General features: G+C 48.7%; 2 protein-coding genes across 6 annotated transcripts in view; one reads left to right on the top strand and one right to left on the bottom strand.

The window, feature by feature from the left end:
- SPINDOC (spindlin interactor and repressor of chromatin binding) overlaps positions 1–23,069 on the bottom strand; it is a 34,130-nt gene that overhangs the window by 9,764 nt on the left and 1,297 nt on the right. Inside the window, exons 2-9 of one of the 5 annotated variants that reach the window (XM_039363380.1) lie at positions 22,318–22,384; positions 20,429–20,626; positions 19,316–19,591; positions 19,067–19,168; positions 17,247–17,342; positions 15,764–15,883; positions 14,359–14,409; positions 9,917–11,678 (exon numbers count right to left, since the gene is read on the bottom strand). In XM_039363380.1, the coding sequence (XP_039219314.1) occupies positions 11,245–11,678; positions 14,359–14,409; positions 15,764–15,883; positions 17,247–17,342; positions 19,067–19,168; positions 19,316–19,591; positions 20,429–20,626; positions 22,318–22,384 (1,344 nt within the window). In that variant the 3' untranslated portion in view covers positions 9,917–11,244. Of the gene's footprint in view, positions 1–9,916; positions 11,679–14,358; positions 14,410–15,763; positions 15,884–17,246; positions 17,343–19,066; positions 19,169–19,315; positions 19,592–20,428; positions 20,627–22,317; positions 22,385–23,069 lie in introns of those variants that run through there. The other 4 variants (XM_039363381.1, XM_039363384.1, XM_039363382.1 and 1 more) reach the window with 4 other exon arrangements.
- On the top strand, positions 910–4,475 carry LOC120317086 (dual specificity protein phosphatase 10-like). Its single transcript, XM_039363387.1, has 3 exons — positions 910–2,107; positions 3,023–3,322; positions 4,128–4,475. The coding sequence occupies exons 1-3, from the start codon at positions 922–924 to the stop codon at positions 4,391–4,393; spliced, it is 1,752 nt and encodes a 583-aa protein (XP_039219321.1). The 5' UTR covers positions 910–921; the 3' UTR covers positions 4,394–4,475.

Genomic DNA, 23,069 nt, shown 5'->3' with positions numbered 1-23,069 from the left:
GTTGCTAGGATGTTGCTGCACGGCTAGAAGCACCTGTGACACAGAACGTGATCCGAGGAGACTTAGAAAGCTGGAAATCTGACAGGAGGCCTTGCCAACAAGCTGGGCCACAAAAAGAAGTTAGCCTAAATACATCAAAATGTGACTGGATTACGGCTTTGGGGTGAGGGCATGTGGGAGGCATAAATAAATAAAAGGGCTAGGAGACTTCAGGGCTTGAAATAATAACCGGGATGGATGACCTCCCTCCCTCCCTCCCTTTTTCTTTAAGAATTGTGGACTTCAACTCCCAGAATCCCCCAGCCAGCATGCTTTAAGAGGGGTGGACTTCAACTCCCAGAATCCCCCAGCCAGCATGCTTTAAGATGGAGGGACTTCAACTCCCAGAATTCCCCAACCAGCATGCTTTAAGAGGGGTGGACTTCAACTCCCAGAATCCCCCAGCCAGCATGCTTTAAGAGGGGTGGACTTCAACTCCCAGAATCCCCCAGCCAGCATGCTTTAAGAGGGGTGGACTTCAACTCAGCCAGCATGCCTGAAGATAGGTAGACTTAACTCCCAGAATTCCCCAGCCAGCATGCTTTAAGATGGAGGGACTTCAACTCCCAGAATCCCCCAGCCAGCATGCTTTAAGAGGGGTGGACTTCAACTCCCAGAATCCCCCAGCCAGCTTGCAAACCAGTTTGGAACCTGTCCAGGTGGCTGATTTCTGAATTTTGTGCTGTTGCCTCTCCTGGATGGCAATCAATTTCGATGGGTAAATTTGCAAGCTTCTGGCTGGGGGATTCTGGAAGTTGAAGTCCAGAAGTCTCGGTTTTGGAGATCCCTCGCTTTAGAGGCTGCAAGGAATTTGGGGTGGGAGCAGAGAGCATTCTCGCTCATCTCCGTTTCTCTCCCCTTCTCCGCAGCTCAGCTTTCCCAATGCCACCCTCGCCGCTGGAAGAGCGGATGGGCGTGCTGCAGAGACCCAAGACTTTAGCTCTGCGTCTCAGCCACGGCTTTGTCACCCACAGCAGTGGCGGGGAGAAGCCACTGTCCCCGCCCGCCGCCTGCCGAGCGGGCACCCAGGACCCCTGCAAAGCGGTCCGCCGAAGCAGCATCCTTCTCCCTGGCCATTCTCACCCGCTCAACCTCAAGCCTCAGGGACGAGGGTCCGAGTTTGGCCTGGCCTTGCCGCCGGACCCTAAGCCAGACGAGAAGAAAGGGGCATTGCCCCCCCAGCTGAAGGCGCTCCTGCCCCAGGCCAAACTCAAGAAGAGGGGTCTCAAGGAGAACGCCAAGCCTTCCGGGGACGCGTCCCCCAGCTCTTCGCTCTCCAGCCCTGCCACCACCATGCACCCCTTGAAATGCGGCTGCTGGGGGTGCTGGAGGCTGATGCGCTGCGAGGAGCCCGGAGCCAAGTCCGGCCTGCGCTCCCTGGCCTGCTTCTCCAGCCGATCCAGCCTGCGCTCCCTGAGCTGCCCCAGCTGCAGCCCGCAGTCCATGAAGAAGCTAGGCTGCTTCTCCTGCGCTCCGGTCGCCCTGCGCTCCCTAGCGTGTCTGGCCTGCAACCTCTCGGTCAAGTCGGCCAGCTCCTCCTGCAGCTTCTGCAGCAGCGACCCCATCGTGGCCTACGACCCCCGGGCGGGCTCCTCGCCGGCGCCCAGCTGCTACGGCGAGGACGAAGAGGAGGGCGATGACTACACGGTCCGTACCATCTGGCCGGATGAGCTGGCCGAGAAAATGAGCAAGTCGCCCGTACCAGCCTCGCAGCCCCCGTGGGGCCAGCCGCAGACCTCCCCATTGATCCTGGACTGCCGCAACCTGGTGGAGTTCACCAAGACTCAGCTGCAGGGCGCCATGCGCTTTGGGGTCCCCGACGCGCCGGGACGGCGGCGGTTCCAGCAGGGGAAATTGGCTGTGCTAGATTTCCTCTCTTCCCGGGGTACCTGTGATGGCCGGGACTCCTCGCTGCAGTGCTTGTGGTCCAAGGAAGGGTCTGGCTGTGGGGGGTTCCCGGAATCTCCACCCGCTAGCCCCCCGAAGCCGCCCAAAACCCAGCCTACGCAGAACCTGCACCTTGTCCTGGATCTGGTCCACAGAGATGAGCAAGGACTTGGGAAGAGAGGTAAGGGGAAACCTGGAGATTGGAACAGGAGAGTGCCTGATTTCAACAAAGGGGTCCAAGACAGGATGTGATGGTGGCCATTAGCTTGGACGAGGGAGGGAAAGAGGAAAACGCCAGGGCCAGCAGACATGGATGCTAAATATTTAGGAGCAGTGTACCTTAAAATGCATCTCTCTCTCTCATCACGTGAAGAGTAAACAGCACGCTCCTTCTAAGCCACTTTTGCCTATGGAGAAGGCCTTCCCTGAAAAAAAAAAGTGCATATCCCAGCATACCCAACTACAGTTCCCAGCATGCCTTGCCATCCCAATCCTACTTGGATGTGTGACTGAACCAGGATAAAGCTTGTTCTGCTTGTAGCCTGACACGACAGGCAAAGCATCTTTCATCCTTGTCCCCTGTTTCCAATCTAGGGGAGCATTTTATCCAGGGGTCTCTTAGGGGAGCATTTTATTCAGGGGTCTCTTAGGGGAGCATTTTATTCAGGGATCTCCAATCATGACCACTTTAAGACTTGTGGATTCTAACTCCCAGAATTCCCCAGCCACCATTTTTAGCTTTATGTGTTGCCGCTCTCAGCTGCAGTTGGTAAATGACCACTAGGAGCCAGTAGGTGACCGGTTTTGTCCTATAATATAATCCCAGGCTGTCTCCTGGTGGTCATTCTAAGTAAGAACATGCACAAAAAAGAGCTTGGCTGTCTGGGGAATTCTGGGAGTTGAAGTCCACACAAGTCTTAAAGGGGCCAAGTTTGGAGACCCCTGGTCTTACCTAGCAGGATTGGAAAGGCAGGGGGGAGAAACCAGTTCCCCCCCCTCCCACTGTGCCAGGCAAAGCCTTCTCGTTCCAATGCCACGTCTCCAGTGTGCCCCATGGGCAGGAATGCCACCCTCACCTTTTGTGTTTTGGCTGCAGGCACTCCGATCGGATCAGATGCCCCAGAGATCTCGGACGAAGTGGGTTCCCCGCTCACCCCCGATTTGGAGAACGCCGAGCTGAGCCGCATCCTTCCGTTCCTCTTCCTGGGTGACGAGAGCGACGCCCAGAACCTGGAGAAGTTGCTCCACCTCAACGTGGGACACATCCTCAACGTCACGACCCACCTGCCTCTCTACCACACCGACAGCGGGCGCCTCCGTTATAAGCGCTTGCCTGCCACCGACAACAACCGTCAGGACCTGCGGCAGTATTTTGAGGAGGCGTTTGAGTTCATCGGTACGTGTTTAAGCTTGACCTAGGTCGGGGAGCCCGTACGTGGGCCAGCAACTCTGTGATTAAGTAACAATGTCATAAAGTTAAAAATGCTGGCTGGGGGATTCTGGGAGTTGAAGTCCACAAGTCTTAAAAGTGGCCAAGTTTGGATAAAACGCTCCCCTAGACCAGGGGTAGGCAACCTTGGCTCTTTTAGGACTGGTGGACTTCAACTCCCAGAATTCCTGAGCCAGCATGGGAGAAACTATTGCCTCCTTTATGACTGGTGGACGTCAACTCCCAGAATTCCTGAGCCAGCCATGCTGAGGGGAAAGGGAGAGGTTTCCAAGCTGAGCCATGCTGGCTCAGGAATTCTGGGAGTTGAAGTCCACAAGTCATAAAAGGGCCAAGTTTGAAGACACCCCCCCCCCGGTTTAAACTCTGCTCCAGGGGTGGATCCTTAGATAAAAAACAAGGATATCCCCCCCTTTTTTTTTCCCCAGGGAAGGCTTCTCCATAGGCAAATGTGGCTTAGAAGGAGCGTGCCGTTTACTTTCGTCATTAATGGGAGATAGTATGCCTTTTAAGGTAGACCTCTCCTGAACTGAGAGGCTCCATTTAGCATTCATGTCTGCTGGCCCTGGCATTTTCCTCTTTCTCTCCCTCCCTCCCTCCGTCTTCCAAGCTAATGGCCCCCATCACACCCTATCTTGGACCCCTTACTTGAAATTAGACACCCTCCTTTTTCCAATGTCCTTCACACGTTCTGCATGCCACGGATGTGGACCTTGCAGTCCGTGACGCGGCTGTTTTCTCTCCCCAACTCCAGAGGAGGCCCACCAGAGTGGCAAAGGAGTCCTTATCCACTGCCAGGCCGGTGTCTCCCGCTCGGCCACCATCGTCATCGCCTACCTGATGAAGCACACCTTGATGACCATGGGCGACGCCTACAAGTATGTCAAGGGCCGCCGCCCTGTCATCTCACCCAACCTCAACTTCATGGGGCAACTTCTGCAGTTCGAAATGGACCTCAACGCCGGCGTCACACCTCGCATCCTCACCCCCAAGCTGGCCGGCGTGGAGACGGAGGTGTGAACTGGGATGGAGCACCACCGGGTGATCTCCGTCAACTCTCAGGGCTAGGAAAAAGGGGGTGGGGAGGGCGTGCAATAAGGGGTGGGGTGGGGCAGCAGGAGGGCGCCCCCCCAGACAGCCGAAGCTCCCCCCCATCCACCCCCCTCCAGGCAGTTCCAATCTGTCTGCCTTTGCACAGCAGTGCTCGACGCTGTGTCTTCACGCACAAGGCTGGTTTTGTGGGTCTGAGCGGCACCAATGTAGTGGCTGCCGTGGTTTCAACTACCTGCCGTGACTTTTCCAAGCTGGTCTACTTTGGCATCAGGGTGGGAAGGGAATGGCGAGTGACTGGGGTGGGGGCTGTTGTGTGCCAGGTTAATTTATTGGGTGTGTGGGAGGCGTATGTGTATAAATTAGGGGCAGCTATTCCTTACCACTGCCTTTTTTTTTTTTTTTTTAAAGAAAAGCACCAGTTTACTTCCGCTATACTGTGGACAGCAGTATATCCCGATTCCTCGTGCATTTGCCAACTGTTTTGTGTGCTTGTGCATCTATAACGAAGAGGAAGGGTTTGGCGCTGGGGGGTTTAAAATGGGTTGGGGTGAGGGTAGAATGCATTCCCCAAACTGGGTGCGGCAGACTTAAAAACATTGCTGCAAACTGGGGCAGGAAATCCATCCTTCCCCCCCCCCACTTAAGAGGGGCAATGAGGTCTCTCTCTTTCTCTTACCCCCCCCCCCATTTCTGCTCCTGTCTCTTGGTTGCCTCTAATGTTACGAGGATCATGCAGCACATCAGAACCGATTGCAAAACGGGGTTTCGGAGCGGTTCAGAGACGGCCAATCGCCGCAGGCTTTCTAAAGCAGCTTTTTTCCTGGGGGGGAAAAAAATAGAGGCAATGGCTTTAAAAAGCCACAGGTGGCAGTTACATTGCCCCCCTCCACGAGCAGATCCAAAACCTAGGTGGACTGAGGATTTGAAATATGAGTAGGGGGGAGCTATGAGGAACAGGAGCCCCACCTCCCTCTGGGCACAGCTAGAGCAGCCCATCTCCCCATCTTGGGAGGGTCTCTCCAAAAAACAAAGCACTGTAAAAAAAGAGGGATGTTTAATTTAGAAAAACAAGAAGGGGGGGGAAGGATGCTACAGCTTCCTGCTTTGGTGTGTGTGTGTGGGGGGGAAAGACTACCATTCCCATCATTCTCAACAGCCAGCGACAATAGAGGCCGCTATCTTATAAAGCAACTTTACGACCTGTGGACTTCAACTTCCAAAATCCCTGAGGAATTCTGGGAGTTGAAGTCCACAGGTCGTAAACTTGCCCACCGGTTATAGAGGCATCTACCATCCCTGGAATTTATTTCGGGGAGGTTAAAGCTCCCTTCTGACTTCAGATGCAATATATAAACACATACTTTTATCAGGGGGAGAGGCTCACCTTAAAGCCCCCGTGCCCCCCCATCCCAAAAGTGGGGAATGCAAAGAGCTTGCTGTACACCTTGTGGTTCTCAACGGTCTTCCACGTCTCATTTCTCCCCAACCCTTCACCAGCAACAACTTGCCAAGCGAGAATAAATGGGGGGGGGGGAAATGCAATGAGGAGTGGGTAGCAGGCAGGTCCTCCGTTTCCTCCGCTCGTTCACCACGCCAAAAGGGGGGGGGGGAAATGCCACACAACTGTGATAAAAAAAGTCTTTGTAGTCTTCATGTTTGTCTCTCTTTGAAAAAAGTGTCTTAGGGTGATGTGTTTATTTTTTTTTGGCATCGTTCCTTTCTTGTTGGAAAAGCCTGACCTCTTTTAATTCTGAATACTGCCAGCGGCAAGATTTTAGAGACTGTCTGAAATTCCCAGGATGGTGCACAGGAGGTCCTCAACTTACAACCGTTTAGCGACTACAACGGAAAAAAGCGACTTGTAGTTGCTTTTCACATTTACAACTGTAAAATCAGAATTTAGGGGCTTGGCCAAGTAAGGTGGGGAAGCCAGCTCGGCTTTGCGACTGTATGACTCACTTAACTGTAGCAAAAAAAAAAAAAAAAAGTGGGGCAGAATTCACTTAGCGACAGAAATGGGCACCATTGTGGTTGTAACTCCAGGACCCCCTGGAATGGGGAAAATGTTATGACGAGACTGGGGTTGGAGTCAAGCTCACCTTTGCTTTGAAGCTTCGGTGAAAGCCGGTATGCAAAACCATTTTTTTCAGCACACCGAGCTATGGAAACAAACGGGAGGGCTTTGGCAAAGAAAGAGAGAGAAATCTAATAGATTTAGGGGTTTAAATCCCAATTAAGGTAAAGACATGGGTTTCAGAATCCGTGAACTGCTGTTTTTCAAAAGTCCGGTTCTCCAGAATGCCATCAAAACCGCGTTTGCAAGCCTTTTTTTTTTTTTTGCAAACAAAATTGACATTTCTTTCCTCTAAATATTTTGAAAGCCTTGTTGTTGTTGTTGTTTTAAAAGGGGGTAAACGTGACAAAAGGCGGCTAAATTTGGAAACATGGATTGTTTCTGAAAAGACAACTCAGAAATAACAACAAAAAACCAACCCACCCCACCTTTAAATGCACATGATGTCCAGTGCAAAGCTTATGGCTGATTTGTATATGCATGTGTGTACACACACCTGCCTCCATAAAACTTTTGTGCTCCTGGCTTTGCTTCAACGATCCCTGACCCGAGCAACTTTGCAGCTGTAAAGCATCCTCGGCATCTTCTCCCACGTAGCAGTTGTGATGGTGGTGGGTAGCGAGTGCAAATTCTCCTCCGTCTCTTTTTAGACTTTTTTGTACTTAAAAAAACTATTGCCTCTTGCTGTTCCATTTCACCTTCCGTCTGTTTCTCTCCCAACCTTGCTTTTGTTATTTATTGGGCCCGACTGTAAAGGCCTCCCTTAATTTATTAAATGTGATTTTTCTGCTTTTGTAATGAGAATCTCTTTCGAAGGGGGACGGTGGGACGGGAGGGAGCTTTTGATTTCTGAGCAATCCTCTTGTGTAATTTTAAGAGCGATTTCAATTGCGTTAATGTGGTTTGTAGAGTACAGCGTTAGCGTTTTATGAAGCACTTTGATGGCAGAAGAAACAAAAATTGCCAACGAACTCGGAGTGCTTGGGTATGGTTAGGAGGGCACTGACTTTTCTAGGCTGCCCTTTCTATGTTTCCTGGTAAAATACATGGGAAAATCCCATTGGAGGAAAATTCCACTTAGGGTTAGGGTTACGTCACCTTGAACTCCTAGAGCAAAATGGACATCGCCAACAAACTCGGAGTGCTTGGGTATGGTTAGGAGGGCACTGACTTTTCTAGGCGTCCCTATGTATGTTTCGTGGTAAAATACATGGGAAAATCCCATTGGAGGAAAATTCCACTTAGGGTTAGGGTTACGTCACCTTGAACTCCTAGAGCAAAATGGACATCGCCAACAAACTCGGAGTGCTTGGGTATGGTTAGGAGGGCACTGACTTTTCTAGGCGTCCCTATGTAGGTTTCGTGGTAAAATACATGGGAAAATCCCATTGGAGGAATTCCACTTAGGGTTAGGGTTACGTCACCATGAACTCCTAGAGCAAAATGGACATCGCCAACAAACTCAGAGTGCTTGGGTATGGTTAGGAAGGCACTGACTTTTCTAGGCTGCCCTATGTATGTTTCCTGGTAAAATACATGGGAAAATCCCATTGGAGGAAAATTCCACTTAGGGTTAGGGTTACGTCACCGTGAACTCCTAGAGCAAAATGGACATCGCCAACAAACTCGGAGTGCTTGGGTATGGTTAGGAGGGCACTGACTTTTCTAGGCTGCCCTTATCTATGTTTCCTGGTAAAATACATGGGAAAATCCCATTGGAGGAAAATTCCACTTAGGGTTAGGGTTACGTCACCATGAACTCCTAGAGCAAAATGGACATCGCCAACAAACTCGGAGTGCTTGGGTATGGTTAGGAGGGCACTGACTTTTCTAGCCCTATGTATGTTTCGTGGTAAAATACATGGGAAAATCCCATTGGAGGAAAATTCCACTTAGGGTTAGGTTACGTCACCATGAACTCCTAGAGCAAAATGGACATCGCCAACAAACTCGGAGTGCTGCACTGACTTTTCTAGGCGTCCCTATGTATGTTTCCTGGTAAAATACATGGGAAAATCCCATTGGAGGAAAATTCCACTTAGGGTTAGGGTTACGTCACCATGAACTCCTAGAGCAAAATGGACATCGCCAACAAACTCGGAGTGCTTGGGTATGGTTAGGAGGGCACTGACTTTTCTAGGCTGCCCTTTCTATGTTTCCTGGTAAAATACATGGGAAAATCCCATTGGAGGAAAATTCCACTTAGGGTTAGGGTTACGTCACCATGAACTCCTAGAGCAAAATGGACATCGCCAACAAACTCGGAGTGCTTGGGTATGGTTAGGAGGGCACTGACTTTTCTAGGCGCCCTATGTATGTTTCGTGGTAAAAAATACATGGGAAAATCCCATTGGAGGAAAATTCCACTTAGGGTTAGGGTTACGTCACCATGAACTCCTAGAGCAAAATGGACATCGCCAACGAACTCGGAGTGCTTGGGTATGGTTAGGAGGGCACTGACTTTTCTAGGCTGCCCTATCTATGTTTCCTGGAAAAATACATGGGAAAATGCCATTGGAGGAAAATTCCACTTAGGGTTACGTCACCATGAACTCCTAGAGCAAAATGGACATCGCCAACAAACTCGGAGTGCTTGGGTATGGTTAGGAGGGCACTGACTTTTCTAGGCTGCCCTTATCTATGTTTCCTGGTAAAATACATGGGAAAATCCCATTGAGGAAAATTCCACTTAGGGTTAGGGTTACGTCACCATGAACTCCTAGAGCAAAATGGACATCGCCAACAAACTCGGAGTGCTTGGGTATGGTTAGGAGGGCACTGACTTTTCTAGGCTGCCCTTTCTATGTTTCCTGGTAAAATACATGGGAAAATCCCATTGGAGGAAAATTCCACTTAGGGTTAGGGTTACGTCACCATGAACTCCTAGAGCAAATGGACATCGCCAACAAACTCGGAGTGCTTGGGTATGGTTAGGAGGGCACTGACTTTTCTAGGCTGCCCTTTCTATGTTTCCTGGTAAGGGTCAGTTTAACTCAATTGCCTCCATTAAAGCATCTTCAGACAGGAAACAAGAGTGGGTTCGATCAACAATATTCAGAAGCCTAATGCTGACTTCTGCTCCATCAATTGGCAGTGTCAATATTTGACAAGGCTTTGGGGGTGTGTGTTTGTGTGTGTGAGATTTAATTCGCTCTAGGGGCAATTGCTATTTCCAGTTTTATGTGGGGTGCATGGCAATGCAGACCGGAAAATGTGTGGTCTTTCAGCATAGGTGCCCCATGTGTGTTTTTTGGGGCTGCTGCTGTTTTGCTGGCTGGATCAAATATACTGAGCGTTGAAATTATGCAGAGGAGTCTGCTCTAGGACTTGCGCCTCCATCTCTCACTGGCCCTTTTTAACCAGTCAAAGGCGCCACCACCTGGTGATTTCTGAAACTGCAGGCAATCCAAAAGGTGGAAAAAGAAGATTTTAAGTGGTTTTATTATAATTAGCAGCAGCACTAACGATCCTTTTCCCGGAATAAGAGAGGACACTTCTACTTTAAGATTCAACTCAGTTCTATAAACCTGCTTTCATCTACAGCAATTAACATCCATCCACCTCCTCAATAAAGAAATGAGTGCTTTTTTTTTTTTTTTCTAAACCAAGGACTTACTGGGCACTCCTGCTTGCACCTGTTGAACTGCTGCCTGACACCTGGAGAATAAAGGCACACACAGAGATTACTGCTTCTTCACATGCTTGTTTTCAAAGCCAGGGTGTTCAAAGCCAGCATTGTGGGCCAGACGCAAAACCATAAAAGCAAAAAGAGGGGATAGCACAGCACAAGTTTTTAGATGCGGCTACTTTTCTCTGCTCAAGAATGGTAACAAAAGAGAAATCCCCCCTTTTTTTTGTCTGCAGGAGTACAAGCGAAGTGGTGATCGGAACACAGAACTCAAAAGGTACATAGACAGGAGATGTTTATAAAAAAAATAAAAATAAAAAAGCCGCCTGCAGAACATAAAACATACTTTGCTGCTCCCTGTGGCTTATGAATCGGTTTGAAGGCCCAGGCTGATATTTTCTATCCTCTGGTTAAATCAGGAAGCCAAAGCACAAGGTCCAATTAATTGCAGAAACGCAGAAACGCTGGCGACGAAAAGATCTGGCTGCAAAATGGCAGTCCTAGCAATGAGGGTGTCTTATTTCTTCCTGCAACTTTTTGGGTGGGGACAGACATCAACTGCAACTCAAAAAAAAAAAAAAAAGATTTCCCCCTGAGTTTTTCTTTTTTTTCTTCTTCTTTTTTTTTTAAAATAAACTGCTCCTGAATAAAGAGGAGGCAGTGCCAAAGTCTCTCATCTCTCCTCCCTGATTTAGCAGTGGCTTCATTCTCCGTTTCTTTTCTCTGCTGCAGTGAGGAATTTTATTGGTGAGAGAGAGAGAGAGAGAGAAAAAAAAGAGGCAGGGAACAGGCTGGGGCCAGAGAGAAATCAGAGCTGCTTCTGCTTAGAACTGAAAAGCAAAGTTGAAAACCAAAACAAATTAAAAAAAAAATTCTATTTTTTTTTTTTAAAAAAAGCAGAATTCAGAGTCTTAAAATGGAAAAAATGGCAGCAGGGTCAGCTCAGAATCCGCTCTGTTCTCCAGCAAGGGAGATGTGAGTGTATAGCCTTGGGGCGGGGCTTCCGAGGAGGGGTGGAGCCTCCTTCCCTCAAGTTCCGCCCCCTAGGCCCGCCTGGTCCAGAATTTGGTCTCTTTTAACCCTTTCTCGCGGTTTGGGAGAACCCGCCAGCCCGTCTCACTTCCTCTGGACCTGGGTGGAAGGCTGGCTCCGATTCTCCCAGACTTCCAGGATGGTGCGCCGGACCTCCCGCGGCATCTGCAGCGTCTCGGCGTGGCACTGCAGGATGTGTTGCTTGACGGTGGCCAGGCAGATGCGTCGCAAGGGGTACTCGCACACCATGCACACCAGGTGGCCGGTGGCCGCGTCAAAGTCCACCAGGAAGCGGGCGCGCCACGTGGGGTTGAAGCCCTTCCCCAGGGGCGTGGAGGCCTCCTTGCCGGTGGGAGCCGCCCGTCGGCCCGCTCCCCGAACCGCCCCACAGTCTTTGGGGCAGCGGTCGGCCGAGCTGCCTAGCGGGCAAGGGGGCGCAAGGGGGTCTGGGCTTGGGTGCAGGCGGCCGGCGGCGTCCCTGGAGTGAAGGCGCAGGAGGGAGACGGAGCAGTCACGATCTGGGAAGAGAGGCAGGTGGTGGATCATCGGCCAGCTAGTCCCCAACTTACAACGATTTGCTTTAGCCACCGTTCAAAGTTGCAACAGGAGCGGTTTTTCGCACTCGGGACCGTTGCAGCCTCCCCGTGGTCACGTGAGCGTAGTCTAGACGCTTGGCAACGGACTCGTTTTTATGACGGTTGCAGGGTGCCGGGATCACGCGATCCCCTTTTTGCGACCTGAAACACTTCACAACCGTGTTACCGACTTAAAAATGACCGTGATTCGTTTAACGACTGTGGCAACAAAGTCCACGCATTTCCGATAAGATGCAAGTTCAAAAAAAAAAAAAAAAAAACCCGCCTGCAAATTTGTGAGGTTTCCAGAACTTCACTGCTGATTAATGGACAGACGGTAGGATAAGCGTGTTGCTTTTTCATCCTTCCTTAAAGAATCTCATGACAACCCAGGAAGGGAGGGGAGAAGCAAGAGATTCCCCTGTAGTGGGGGGGGGAGGACAGGGAAAGAGGAAGACCCCCCCTCCCCACTTTCTACCATGCCATTGAAACAAAGCTTTTGCGAGGCTAAAAATGGCTCTTACACTTCAAGGCCAAAGTTGCCTCCATATTTTGCATTTCGGCAGAGAGTTTTCTCACGATATTAGTGGGAAAATAACTCTCCCGGTTCCTTATGGTAAAGATTGTTATTAAAATCAGAAAGGGGGAGAGCAAACTGGGGACTTTGTGAATAATAATAATAATAATAGTATCACGGGTCCTTGGGAAAGACTTGATAGGTGGAGAAAAAATGCTAAATCCAGTCTGAAGGTCTGGCTGACTGTGTGATGGATAATAATAATAATAATAATAATAATAATAATAATAATAATAATAATAATAATAATAATTCGCTATTAGTCAATTGCAAAAGGCGGCCTTACTAGGAACTGCTTCCATCCTGCGACGATACCTGTAATACCATCAAACATCCACATCTGCCTATCCCAGGTCCTGGGTAAGGACTCGATAGGTAGACAAAATGCCAAATCCAGTCTGAACATCTGGCTGACTGTATGATGATCCATAATAATAATAATAATAATAATAATAATAATAATAATAATAATAATAATAATAATAATATCTTCTATAATAATAGAAGAGAAAGAACTGGAGAAGATAACAAAATACAAAGACCTACAAATAGAAATAGAAAGACTGTGGCAAAAGCAAGCAAGGGTAGTACCAATAGTCATAGGCTCCTTGGGTGCAATCCCAAAACAACTGGAGCACCACTTGAACACCATCATCGGCATTGACAAATTCGCTATTAGTCAATTGCAAAAGGCGGCCTTACTAGGAACTGCTTCCATCCTGCGACGATATCTGTAATACCATCAAACATCCACATCTGCCTATCCCAGGTCCTGGGTAAGGACTCGATAGGTAGACAAAATGCCAAATCCAGTCTGAACATCTGGCTGACTGTGCGATGATTGAGAATAATATCCCTCTTTCTCAGGAAATTTGGCTTCATTTGCCTCTTCCCTGGAGTGGTTTTAAATCACTGCAGGCAGACAAGTCAAAACCAGACCCCTTTTTAAAACTCAGCAATGTGGATCCCTTTGATGTGTGGGTTTTAGCTTTTCTGATTTTATTTGCTCTTCATTCCCCGCTGAAGGAGTGGAAAAAGACAAAATGGGATCTGTACCCCAGCTGCCCAAAAAAACCCTCATTCACCAGCCTTTTGGCTGGAAGCATGATAAGGTGACACATATAATGAATACAGAGCACTGATTTTTCTCTTGAGGTCACCCTCTCGACTAAAGGCAAAGAGACTCGCGAGATAATGGGATGTTTCCTTTCACACAACCCAGAATTAAATTCTGGATTTTCCCTCCCAGCTGACAGGCACACAGGTTGAAAGTCGAGGGCCAGTCTATTTCTGTAATCTATTCATTTCTCACATTGCTATACTACCGTCAAAGACTTGACTCTTGAGTATTCCAATATTTGAGGGGCTGCCCCAAAGAAGAGGGAGTCAAGCTATTCCCCAAAGCAGCTGAAGGCAGGACAAGAAGCAACGGATGGGAACTAATCAAGGAGAGAAGCAACCTAGAACTAAGGAGTCATTTCCTGACAGTGAGAGAGCAATTAACCAGTGGAACAGCTTGCCACCAGAAGTTATAGGTGCTCCAACATTGGAGATTTTCAAAAGGAGGACAGCCATTTGAGCACGGGGTTGGACTAGAAGATCTCCAAGGTCCCTCCAAAATCTGACCCTAAGGACGGTGTTAGTGCACACAAGCACGGCTAGGAACCAAGCAAACTGGAGTTAAATGTTGATTTACCTCCTCTTCCCCATGGTGTGCAGTTCCTACACTGAGGCTAATTTCTGCCCTAACCCTAACCAGAACTCTCTGCAAACTTTCCCAGTTCCTCTGCAATGGATTTGTTTTCCCCCTAAAACAATGAGGACTAGTGACTTTTTTGAAGAAGGAGAAAAAAAAGAAGAAGAGAAACAGGCACAAGTTCTTAATTGGTTTCACTGCTAACATTTCAAAACCCACATTGACCGATGGGGCAACACAGGGATCTTCCTTCTCTAGAACCCACTGCTGATCCTTTCACTGGCCAATGAAATGCAGCCTGATCTAAAACGAACGTACGCTCTTTCAGACGAACAAAAATTCACGCTTACCCACTGTTTTTTTCCTTGGGTTTGCCTTAGCTCCGGAGCCTGGTGAAGGTTCTACAACAGAAAGACATCACGGTTGTTATTGTAGCCTACACGCAACCCAAACGCTCAGCTTCCCATCCCAATCAAAATCAGAATAGAGCTGGAAGGGGCCTGGGAGGTCTTCTAGTCCAACCCCCTGCTCAAGCAGGAGACCCTATACCATCTCAGACAAGGAGTGGTGAATGCTCCAACACTGGAAGCTTTTAAGAAGAGAATGGAGAGCCATTTGTCTGAAATGGGATAGGGTTTCCTGCCTGAGCAGGGGGTTGGACTAGATGACCTCCAAGGTCCCTTTCAACTCTGTTCTGTTATTCTGTTTTCCTTCCTTCCTTCCTTCCTTCCTTCCTTCCTTCCTTCCTTCCTTCCTTCCTTCCTTCCTTCCTTCCTTCCTTCCTTCCTTCCTTCCTCATCATTGGAGATTTTTAAGAAGAGACTGGACAGCCATTTGTCTGAATGGTGTAGGGTTTCCTGCCTGAGCAGGGGGCTGGACTAGATGACCTCCAAGGTCCCTTCCAACTACTACTACTACTACTAATTCTTCTTCTTCTTTTCTTCTTCTTCTTCTTCTTCTTCTTCTTCTTCTTCTTCTTCTTCTTCTTCTTCTTCTTCTTCTTCTTCCTCTTCTTTTTTCTTCTTTTTTCTTCTTCTTCTTCTTCTTCTTCTTCTTCTTCTTCTTCTTCTTCTTCTTCTTCTTCTTCTTCTTCTTCTTCTTCTTCTTCTTCTTCTTCTCCTCCTCCTCCTCCTTCTCCTTCTCCTTCTTGACTGTCCAGTCTCTTCACATAACCATGGGGCTCCCGCAAAGATCGTGTGAAAAACAGTCACAAGGTCCTTTTTTCCAGTGACGTTGTAGCTTTGACCACTCACTAAATGAGCTGTTTTAAGTCAACTGCTGTACATGCAAAGCCACAGAACAATAATAATAACGATCCCACTAAAAGGGAGGAGAAAGAACGTAATAAGAAGGGTAAATAATAATACAACAGCCGCACTACATGGGTCAATAGACATTAGGGACCCCCTGAGAGAATTAGGGGTTCAGCAGATTGGGGGGGGGGGAAACCAAGGAAAAAACAGGACAAAACAGCAGAGGTAAGAGAAGAATTGTCTGGAACAGAAACAGGAGGCAGGAACCAGCCACGCCGTCTAAACAATCTCTTTTCAACTTAAAAAACAAAATAGAAGAGATTTGCCATGTGGGACTGCCCCGAGACCAGAACAGACACTGGGGAGGTTGAGCAGCTGACTGACCTTGGTCTGGCACAGCAGCTGTAGATAAAAGCCTTGTGATCTGTGCCAAGGGTGGAACCGTGCCAATATTTCCAGAGTTTTAAAAGAAACAAGATTTTCAGCACTTTTTTCCACCCACCTGGCTGAGAACGGCAGTACAGCTTCAGGGTGAATCCAGCGGGGAAGGACCCGTCGGTGAAAATCCGGATTTCTGCAGGGGCCGAACCGGGAAGCCCGCATTCCGAAAGCCACTCCTTTCCTAGAGAGCAAAACAAGTGTGAAGAACTACGCACGCTTTATTCTGGTTCTCACACCTCCAAAAGCCGACAAGAGTCCTAATAGTGGAAGGGCTCCAAATAATGCTAGCTCAGTCGACTGGTGGAGATGTTTAATCTGAAGTGGCACGATGTAAATATAATCCATAAAATGATAAGCCTCGTGACCCCTCCCCCACTGTTCTGATCCTATAAAGGTTTACTATTTCACTGAAGTCCTGATTGCACTTCCAAGCCACAGAAAAGTCAACGAAGGTTGTTTTCATGGCTTCCTTCCAGAACCTTGAGGACTAGAAACACTAACAGGCAGGGAGTATGCAGAAAAAAGGGTCTTGTGAACTGCACACAGAGAGGAAAGCTAAGTTCAGTGTAGAGATGGGAAGGCCTGGGGAAAAAAAGGGGGGGGGAGGGAAATTGGGGAAAATACAGGGTTTTTCCCTCCATTTTTTTCCAAAGCCGTTTGGAAAAAAAACAAACAGAAAAAAATCTGCTCCCCCCCCATTTTTCCAGGTTTTTTTTTTTCAGGCCTTCCCATCTCTAGTTGTGTGTGAAGCACCATCAAATTGTGCGACTGACACACATTTTGTAAAGGAACACCCAAGTCTCTATTTTGCCCACACTATCAATAGAATAGAATAGAATAGAATAGGAATAGAATAGAATAGAATAGAACAGAATAGGATAGAACAGAATAGAATAGAACAGAATTAGGAAATATGGAATGCAATGGAAAAAATAGAATAATAGAATGGAATGGAATGGAATAGAATAGAATAGAATGGAATAGAGCAGTGTTTCCCAAACTTGACAATTTTAAGGCATGTTGAAGTCCACATGCCTTAAAATTGTCAAGTTTGGGAAACACTGGAATAGAGAATAGAATAGAATAGGAGCTGGAAGGGACCTTGGAGATCTTCTAGTCCAGCCCCCTGCTCAAGCAGGAGAACCTACACCATTTCAGACAAGTGGCTGTCCAGTCTCTTCTTAAAAACTTCCCACCTTGGAGCATTCACATCTTACACAACCTCTTTTGCCGAAAGCTCAGCAAACAAGCAAACGTCCGTTTCTGATCAAGTCCAAAACTGCCCATCTCTATAGAATCAAAATCCACCCTCCCCCCCCCAAAAAAACCTGGCCAGCTTTCAAGGTTCTCTTTTGCTTTCATAAGGGCTAGAAACCTGAGCTTTTGAAGGCTGGAGGAAGACATTCTGAATGTGTTGAACAAATGGCATTAAAAGGGAGCCCAGCAGACAAAAGGGGAGGGGGGGGGATCGAGAGGAAAGGAAAATCGGAGGGGTAGCCAGAAAGCTACCCTCGAAAACCGGTTCCGAGGCGACGCCGTGTTACCTGCAGCCTCAATGGGCTCCTGACCCCTCGGATCCTTGGCTGGTGGCCTCTGTCGAACGGGAAGCCGCCTTTCAGCGTCTAAGTGCAAACTCTCTGCTGAGAAGAGAACAAAGAGGAGAAAAGCACACCGCTTCAGTTGTGGGTCTTCAATGGGGATCGCGCAGTTTTGTGAGGAACAGGGATCCAAATATGGCTTCTTTTCACGACAGAGACCCACAACAGCTCAGACACGGTTAGGAGGAAGCAGCAGCAGCAGCAGCAGCGTCAGTCTTGACACAAGACACTTACAAAGAGATTTTTCGTGGCTTTGCTAAGTGGGGTTAAAGATTGCAGAGGCAGTCCTCGACTTGCAACGGTTGGCTTAGCGGCCGTGTGAAGTCAGGCCGCTGAAAGAAGCGATTTAGGACCGCTAAGTCCAACTCTTGCTGTGGCCCCCATGGTCACAAGACCGGCAAATTCAGAGGCTTGGAAACCGATTCAGATTTACGACAGTCCCGGGGTCACATGATCCCCTTTGGCGACCTTCCGGCAGGCCAAGGGAATGGGGAAGCCGGATTCGCTTAACGACGGCATTACTGACTCAACGGATGCAGCGATCCACTTAGCGACTGTGCTAGGGAAGGTCGCAAAATGGGGCAAAACTCACTTGACGGCTTAGCAAAAGGCAATTTGGGGCCCAATTGTGGTCGTAAGTCGAGCACTACCTGCTTTTAACCGAGTGGATGTCTTGCACCAACCTGGTTAGAGCAGGAGGGAACGTGGGCTTCTCCAGCTGGTGAACCACAGACCCCAGAAGCCCCCCCCCGAGAGCTTGGCCTACAGCAAAGGATGCTGGGATATTATCCCCAAGGAGCATTAGGCAGGCCCCCGTCCTTGACAGCCACGGAGGAAGAAGGAGGTCTGATCTGAGACCAGCTCAAGGGTATTAGGAATGTCACAAGCACACTCACAACACGAGTTCCCGGGACTGGGAGTGTGACTGTTCACAAGACTGGGTGCAGCTGGTTTCAAAACACTCACTTCCCAGGAGATGGGACCGTTTTAAAGAATGCCAGCAGCCCTCGACTTACGACTATCCCTTTAGTGACCGGTTTGAAGACGGAAAGAAAGTGATTTACAACGGATCCTCACACTTACAACCGTAGGTGGCGATTGGCCACCTTCCCAGTCCAGCTTTCGACAAGCAAATTCAATGGGGGGGGGAACTGGATTCGCTTAATGACTGCACGAGTCACTGAACGAATGCAGCAATTTGCTTAACCACCTTGGCCCAAAAAAATTAAAATAAAATCATAAAATAGGCAACGGATTCCGTTTGCCCGACTCAACGAACCCCTTGCTTGGCCGTGGAAATGTCAGCCGTTAAGTCGTAAGCCGAGGACCGCCTGGGGTCTGAAAAGGATGCTCTAGGCCAGTGGTTCTCAACCTTTTTAATGCCGCGACCCCCCCGCCAACCGGTCGCAAGTCGAGGACTACTCAACCGGTCGTAAGTCGAGGACTACTCAACGGGTGCAGCCCCGTTTGCAGAATGGGACTTTTGGCGGGCTCAGCAGGGCAGAGACAGCCTGGACCATTCCTATTGGCTTTGGAAAGCCAATAGAATTAGACTCTATTCAAGAGAGTCTACTCTATTGGCTTTCAAAAGCCAATAGAATAAAAGGGAGGAGCCCAGCTAAGGAAAAGGGGGAAAGAAAAATGGCGGACTGCGTTGTTTGGCGACCCCCGTGAAATGGTCGCTCGACCCCAAATGGGGTCCCGACCCACAGGTGGAGAACCGCTGCTCTAGGCAGCTCCTGCCCTCTCCGTGGCCTAGCACTCACCGCGGTGTGCTGGGACGGGCCCGCGCTTCCGGCCCACGGGCTGTTCCTCCAAATCAAGGAGGACTTCGATCTCGGCAGGCTGCTGGTTCTCGCCAGGACCGCCTGGGGTGGGAAGGGCCAGAAAGCCAATCAGAATCCGCCAGGGCAGCGCCAGGCGCCGCCTCGTTGGCTATCCCGGCCCGCGAGGGCATCGCAACAACAACAGCACCGGCAGCGGCCGCCGCAGAGCAGAGCAAGGGGGAGGATTACCTGCAGAGGAAGGGGGCGACTCTTTTTCGGGCAGGACAGCCCCTTCGCTCCAGCCCTCCAGGATGTTGTGTTTCTCCTCCAGCGTGAAGTCCAGCGAGTGGGCGTGGTGTTGCAGGATGTGTTGGCGGGCTGCCGCCGGGCCGGACCTGGCCAAGAGGCCCCCGCACACCATGCACACCAGCCGGCCGTCGTCCGGATTCTCGGCCACCAAATATTCCTGTTTCCAGGAGTTCCCAAGCTCTTCCCGGCCGGCGGACTCTGAAACTGGGTGTTTTCCTGCGGGGGGGAATGACATTTTTTTCAAAAAAAAAAAAGGAATCCCGGCCTAGAGGAAGTTCTACAACTCCCATTTGTTTGGCTAAGCATCAGAAGATCCTCTGAGATTTCCGGAGTTCCTCAGCCAGCGTGAAAGCTAGGAAAAAACCCTGGTCTGTGATAAAACCCGGGAGACGGTGAGTTCTAGTCCTGTCTTAGCCGTGGAAGCTGGCTGGGTGACTTTGGGCCAATCATCGGGAGATGGTGAGTTCTAGTCTCACCACTGGCATGAACATTGGCTGGGTCAATCACCAGGAGACAGTGAGTTCTAGTTCCACCTTAGCCAGGAAGGTCGGCTGGGTGACTTTGGGCCAATCACCAGGAGACAGTGAGTTCTAGTACCACCATCGGCATGAACATTGGCTGGGTGACTTTGCGTCAAATCACCAGGAGACGGCGAGTTCAAGTTCCACCTGAGCCATGAAAGCTGACTGAGTGACTTTGGACCGCCCCTTTTTTCAGCCCAACCTGCCTCACAAGGCTGTTGTTTTAGGGAAAATATGAGCGGTGGGATATAAACAAATAAAAAAAATAGCAGGCTCAGTAAGAACATCTGAGCCAACCCTTGCAATATTTCCTCTTGTCGAAGAATCACAATACACACCAAGGCTTGACATCGTTGCCCTAAGGCTAAATTGATCCTTCCTTTTGGATCTTCCATTCTTAAGAGTCTCCGGTGCTCATAAAGTTGTGGTTCACCGCCTTGCCTCTGCACACCCCGTTGGGTTGTTCCCACTGCTTTCCCAGGGCCACCCGCCCCCCCACACACACACACTGGTTGTGAGAAGAGCTTCCCACCTTTGCCCACGGGGTTTACAAGCGCTCCATCCTGCTTCGCTGAGGGGCGGTGGAGGATCCGGGAATCAGCAGCCAACTTCTCCTTCTCCTTGAAGCGGGAGATGGCTGAGGAGACCTCGGAGTAGTCCGTCAAGGGGGTCTCCGCCTTCAGCGCCATGAGAGATCTGGAGGTAGCAGAGTGGGCACCCCAAATCCCGACTGGGGGAAGAGACAGAAACATCACCCAGGGAGAGAAAAAGGAAGTACGGACGGTCCTTAGGACGGCTAAGGGAATTTTTTATTTTATTTATTTTTTATTTTATGAGACTTATATACCGCTTTAAATGCAAGCACTCTCTAAGCGGTGTACACCAGTAAGCAATGTATATATATATATATATATTTACATTGCCCCCAACAATCTGGGTCCTCATTTTACCTACCCTGGAAGGATGGAAGGCTGAGTCAACCTTGAGCCGGTGAGATTTGAACCGCTGACCTGCTGAACACAGTCAGCTAAAGTGGCCTGCAGTACTGCACTCTAACTGCTGCGCCACCTCGGCGCAATTTTGCCCCATTTTACAACTTTCCTTGCCACCATTGAATTATTGCAGTTGTAAAGGTAGTAACCTGTTTGTTAAGTGAATCTGACTTCCACTATTGACTTCGCTGGTCAGGTCGTAAAAGGGGACCACGTGACCCCAGGGCGCTGCAACCGTCATAAATACGTTTCCCAATGGCCAAGCGTCTGAATTTTGATCACGTGACCGTGGGGACACTACAACGGTCGTAAGTGTGAAAAACGGTGCTAAGTCACTTTTTTAGTGCCCTTGTAACTCTGAAATGTCTTTGAATGAAAAGCTGCAAGTTGAGTGTTACCTATTTCAACGTAGAAAGGACCAAGGAGCGAAATAAGCAGAATCAGAGACCACAAAAATCAACCTTGCAGTATTGGTTTTGAAAGAAGCTATCAAGTTCTGCTTTTTCCCACCCCCTCTCTTTTCCATTCCTCAACTTCAAAGGTTGGTGTTTACTTTGAAGAGACAAAGAAGGCTTTATGTTTTGAGCATGGAAGTCTTAGGAGCAAATTTGAGTGAAACTGGACCTGTGCTACACAAGATGGGAGCCGGGGAAGGAGAGAGCCCAGGTGTATATTTATTTAATTATTCAATTAATTTACAGAGCAGCCCATCTCAACAACTCCTCCCCAGGCTGTCCTTTTTTTTTCTTTTTTCTTTTTCATAAGAGGGCAGTGCTGTTAACTAGACTGGAAACTGGAGAGAAAAATGTGCACACTCAAAGAATCAATCACGTTCACACAACATGCTAAATCCAAACCACAGTTACTGCATTCCTCAAAGATATTGTGCACTTTACAGGGTCATCTAAAAGTAGCATTTACCGAACCTAGGAATGCCACAAGTAGGTTAACACAACTCACAAACCATCCACACCCCTTTTAGCTTTCTTTAAAGTATCGTGGGAGTACAGTTATCTCTGCTCTTCTTGGGGGGATATGATTAAAACAAAAACAGTAAGAAAATAATAAAAAGTCCCATTTCTGATAACTGTTTTTGCCCACAGGATTATTATTTTTTAGCGTACATAAAAGAAGCATCCTCCACCTGAAGGTTAACAATGCAAAGTTAAAAATAATGGAATACAAAATATTGTGTCTATTGTATGGATCCCAGTTAGGTAGCAACACAAGTGGGTTATGCTTTGGCCTAAGTTGGTCCAGTATGTAATGAAAGGAATTTGGAAATAGCATCTCCTGGTTTTCTTCCAAGGAGTATTTAGTTTTAGTCTAACCAACAATCCTTGGATTACCCAGAGGTCTCTCAATTAGCTAGTCACTAATTAGCTTCTAAACATGAGATTTTAGCAGAAACATGTTGAGACTTTCTTACCTACAACCGAGGCCTCCCTGGACAGGATGATCAGAAGGACCTGGCTCCAGAAACCGCTCAGCACTGACTACAACAAAGGATATTAAACAAAATCAGAAAAAGGGAAAAAAATGATTTAATCAGTTGCCTACTTCTTGAGGACAAACAGCTTTATTTTGTCAATAAAGATGGAAAAATTTCACTCCCTGTCTCTGAGAGAGAAACCTTTTGCTCAAAACACAGCCTAGAAGCCGCATCTCCCACATTGTTTAAATTCATTTCCCCCCCACCCCAATCTCAGTGGACAAAACCTGTTCACATACACATACACACACAGCCTTCTTTCGACTTTCCCTTGCATTCCAAATTAGTGAATCACTAAATTCACTGCCTGCCCCCCCCTTATAAAAACACCCACCCACCCACTACCAAATAAGTGTGTTTTGTTTTTTAAACATCCGATTCTTTTTTATTTTTCTGGGCTCCATTCAGAGCTGGTTCTGGGGTTTTAAAGCAGCCGGGCCAAGGACCCTCCAGGTTGACTTTTCAGCTTGGGGTCTTCACTCAGCCCCCTAAGCATGGGACAGCCCCCCCCCTGACCCCCTCCCACAAATATTCTTCAGGCTTTCCCCCAACCATTTGCCTCCCCTCCCCAAAGCAGCCCCCCAACCTTCCCTCTTTTAAAAGTCCTTCTCCAGCATCTCCCCCCTCTTTCAGACCCACCTGAGGGGGCTTTCCACACACAGCCCCCTCCCCACGTGGGACTGAGCAGC

Source organism: Crotalus tigris, unplaced genomic scaffold, assembly GCF_016545835.1.
Source record: "Crotalus tigris isolate CLP2741 ecotype Arizona unplaced genomic scaffold, ASM1654583v1 scf7180000019553.37968852642:3898890, whole genome shotgun sequence".
Taxonomy (NCBI): Eukaryota; Metazoa; Chordata; class Lepidosauria; order Squamata; family Viperidae; genus Crotalus; species Crotalus tigris.
The sequence above is the reverse complement of the archived record's forward strand: the minus strand, read 5'-3'. Positions and strand labels throughout refer to the sequence as shown.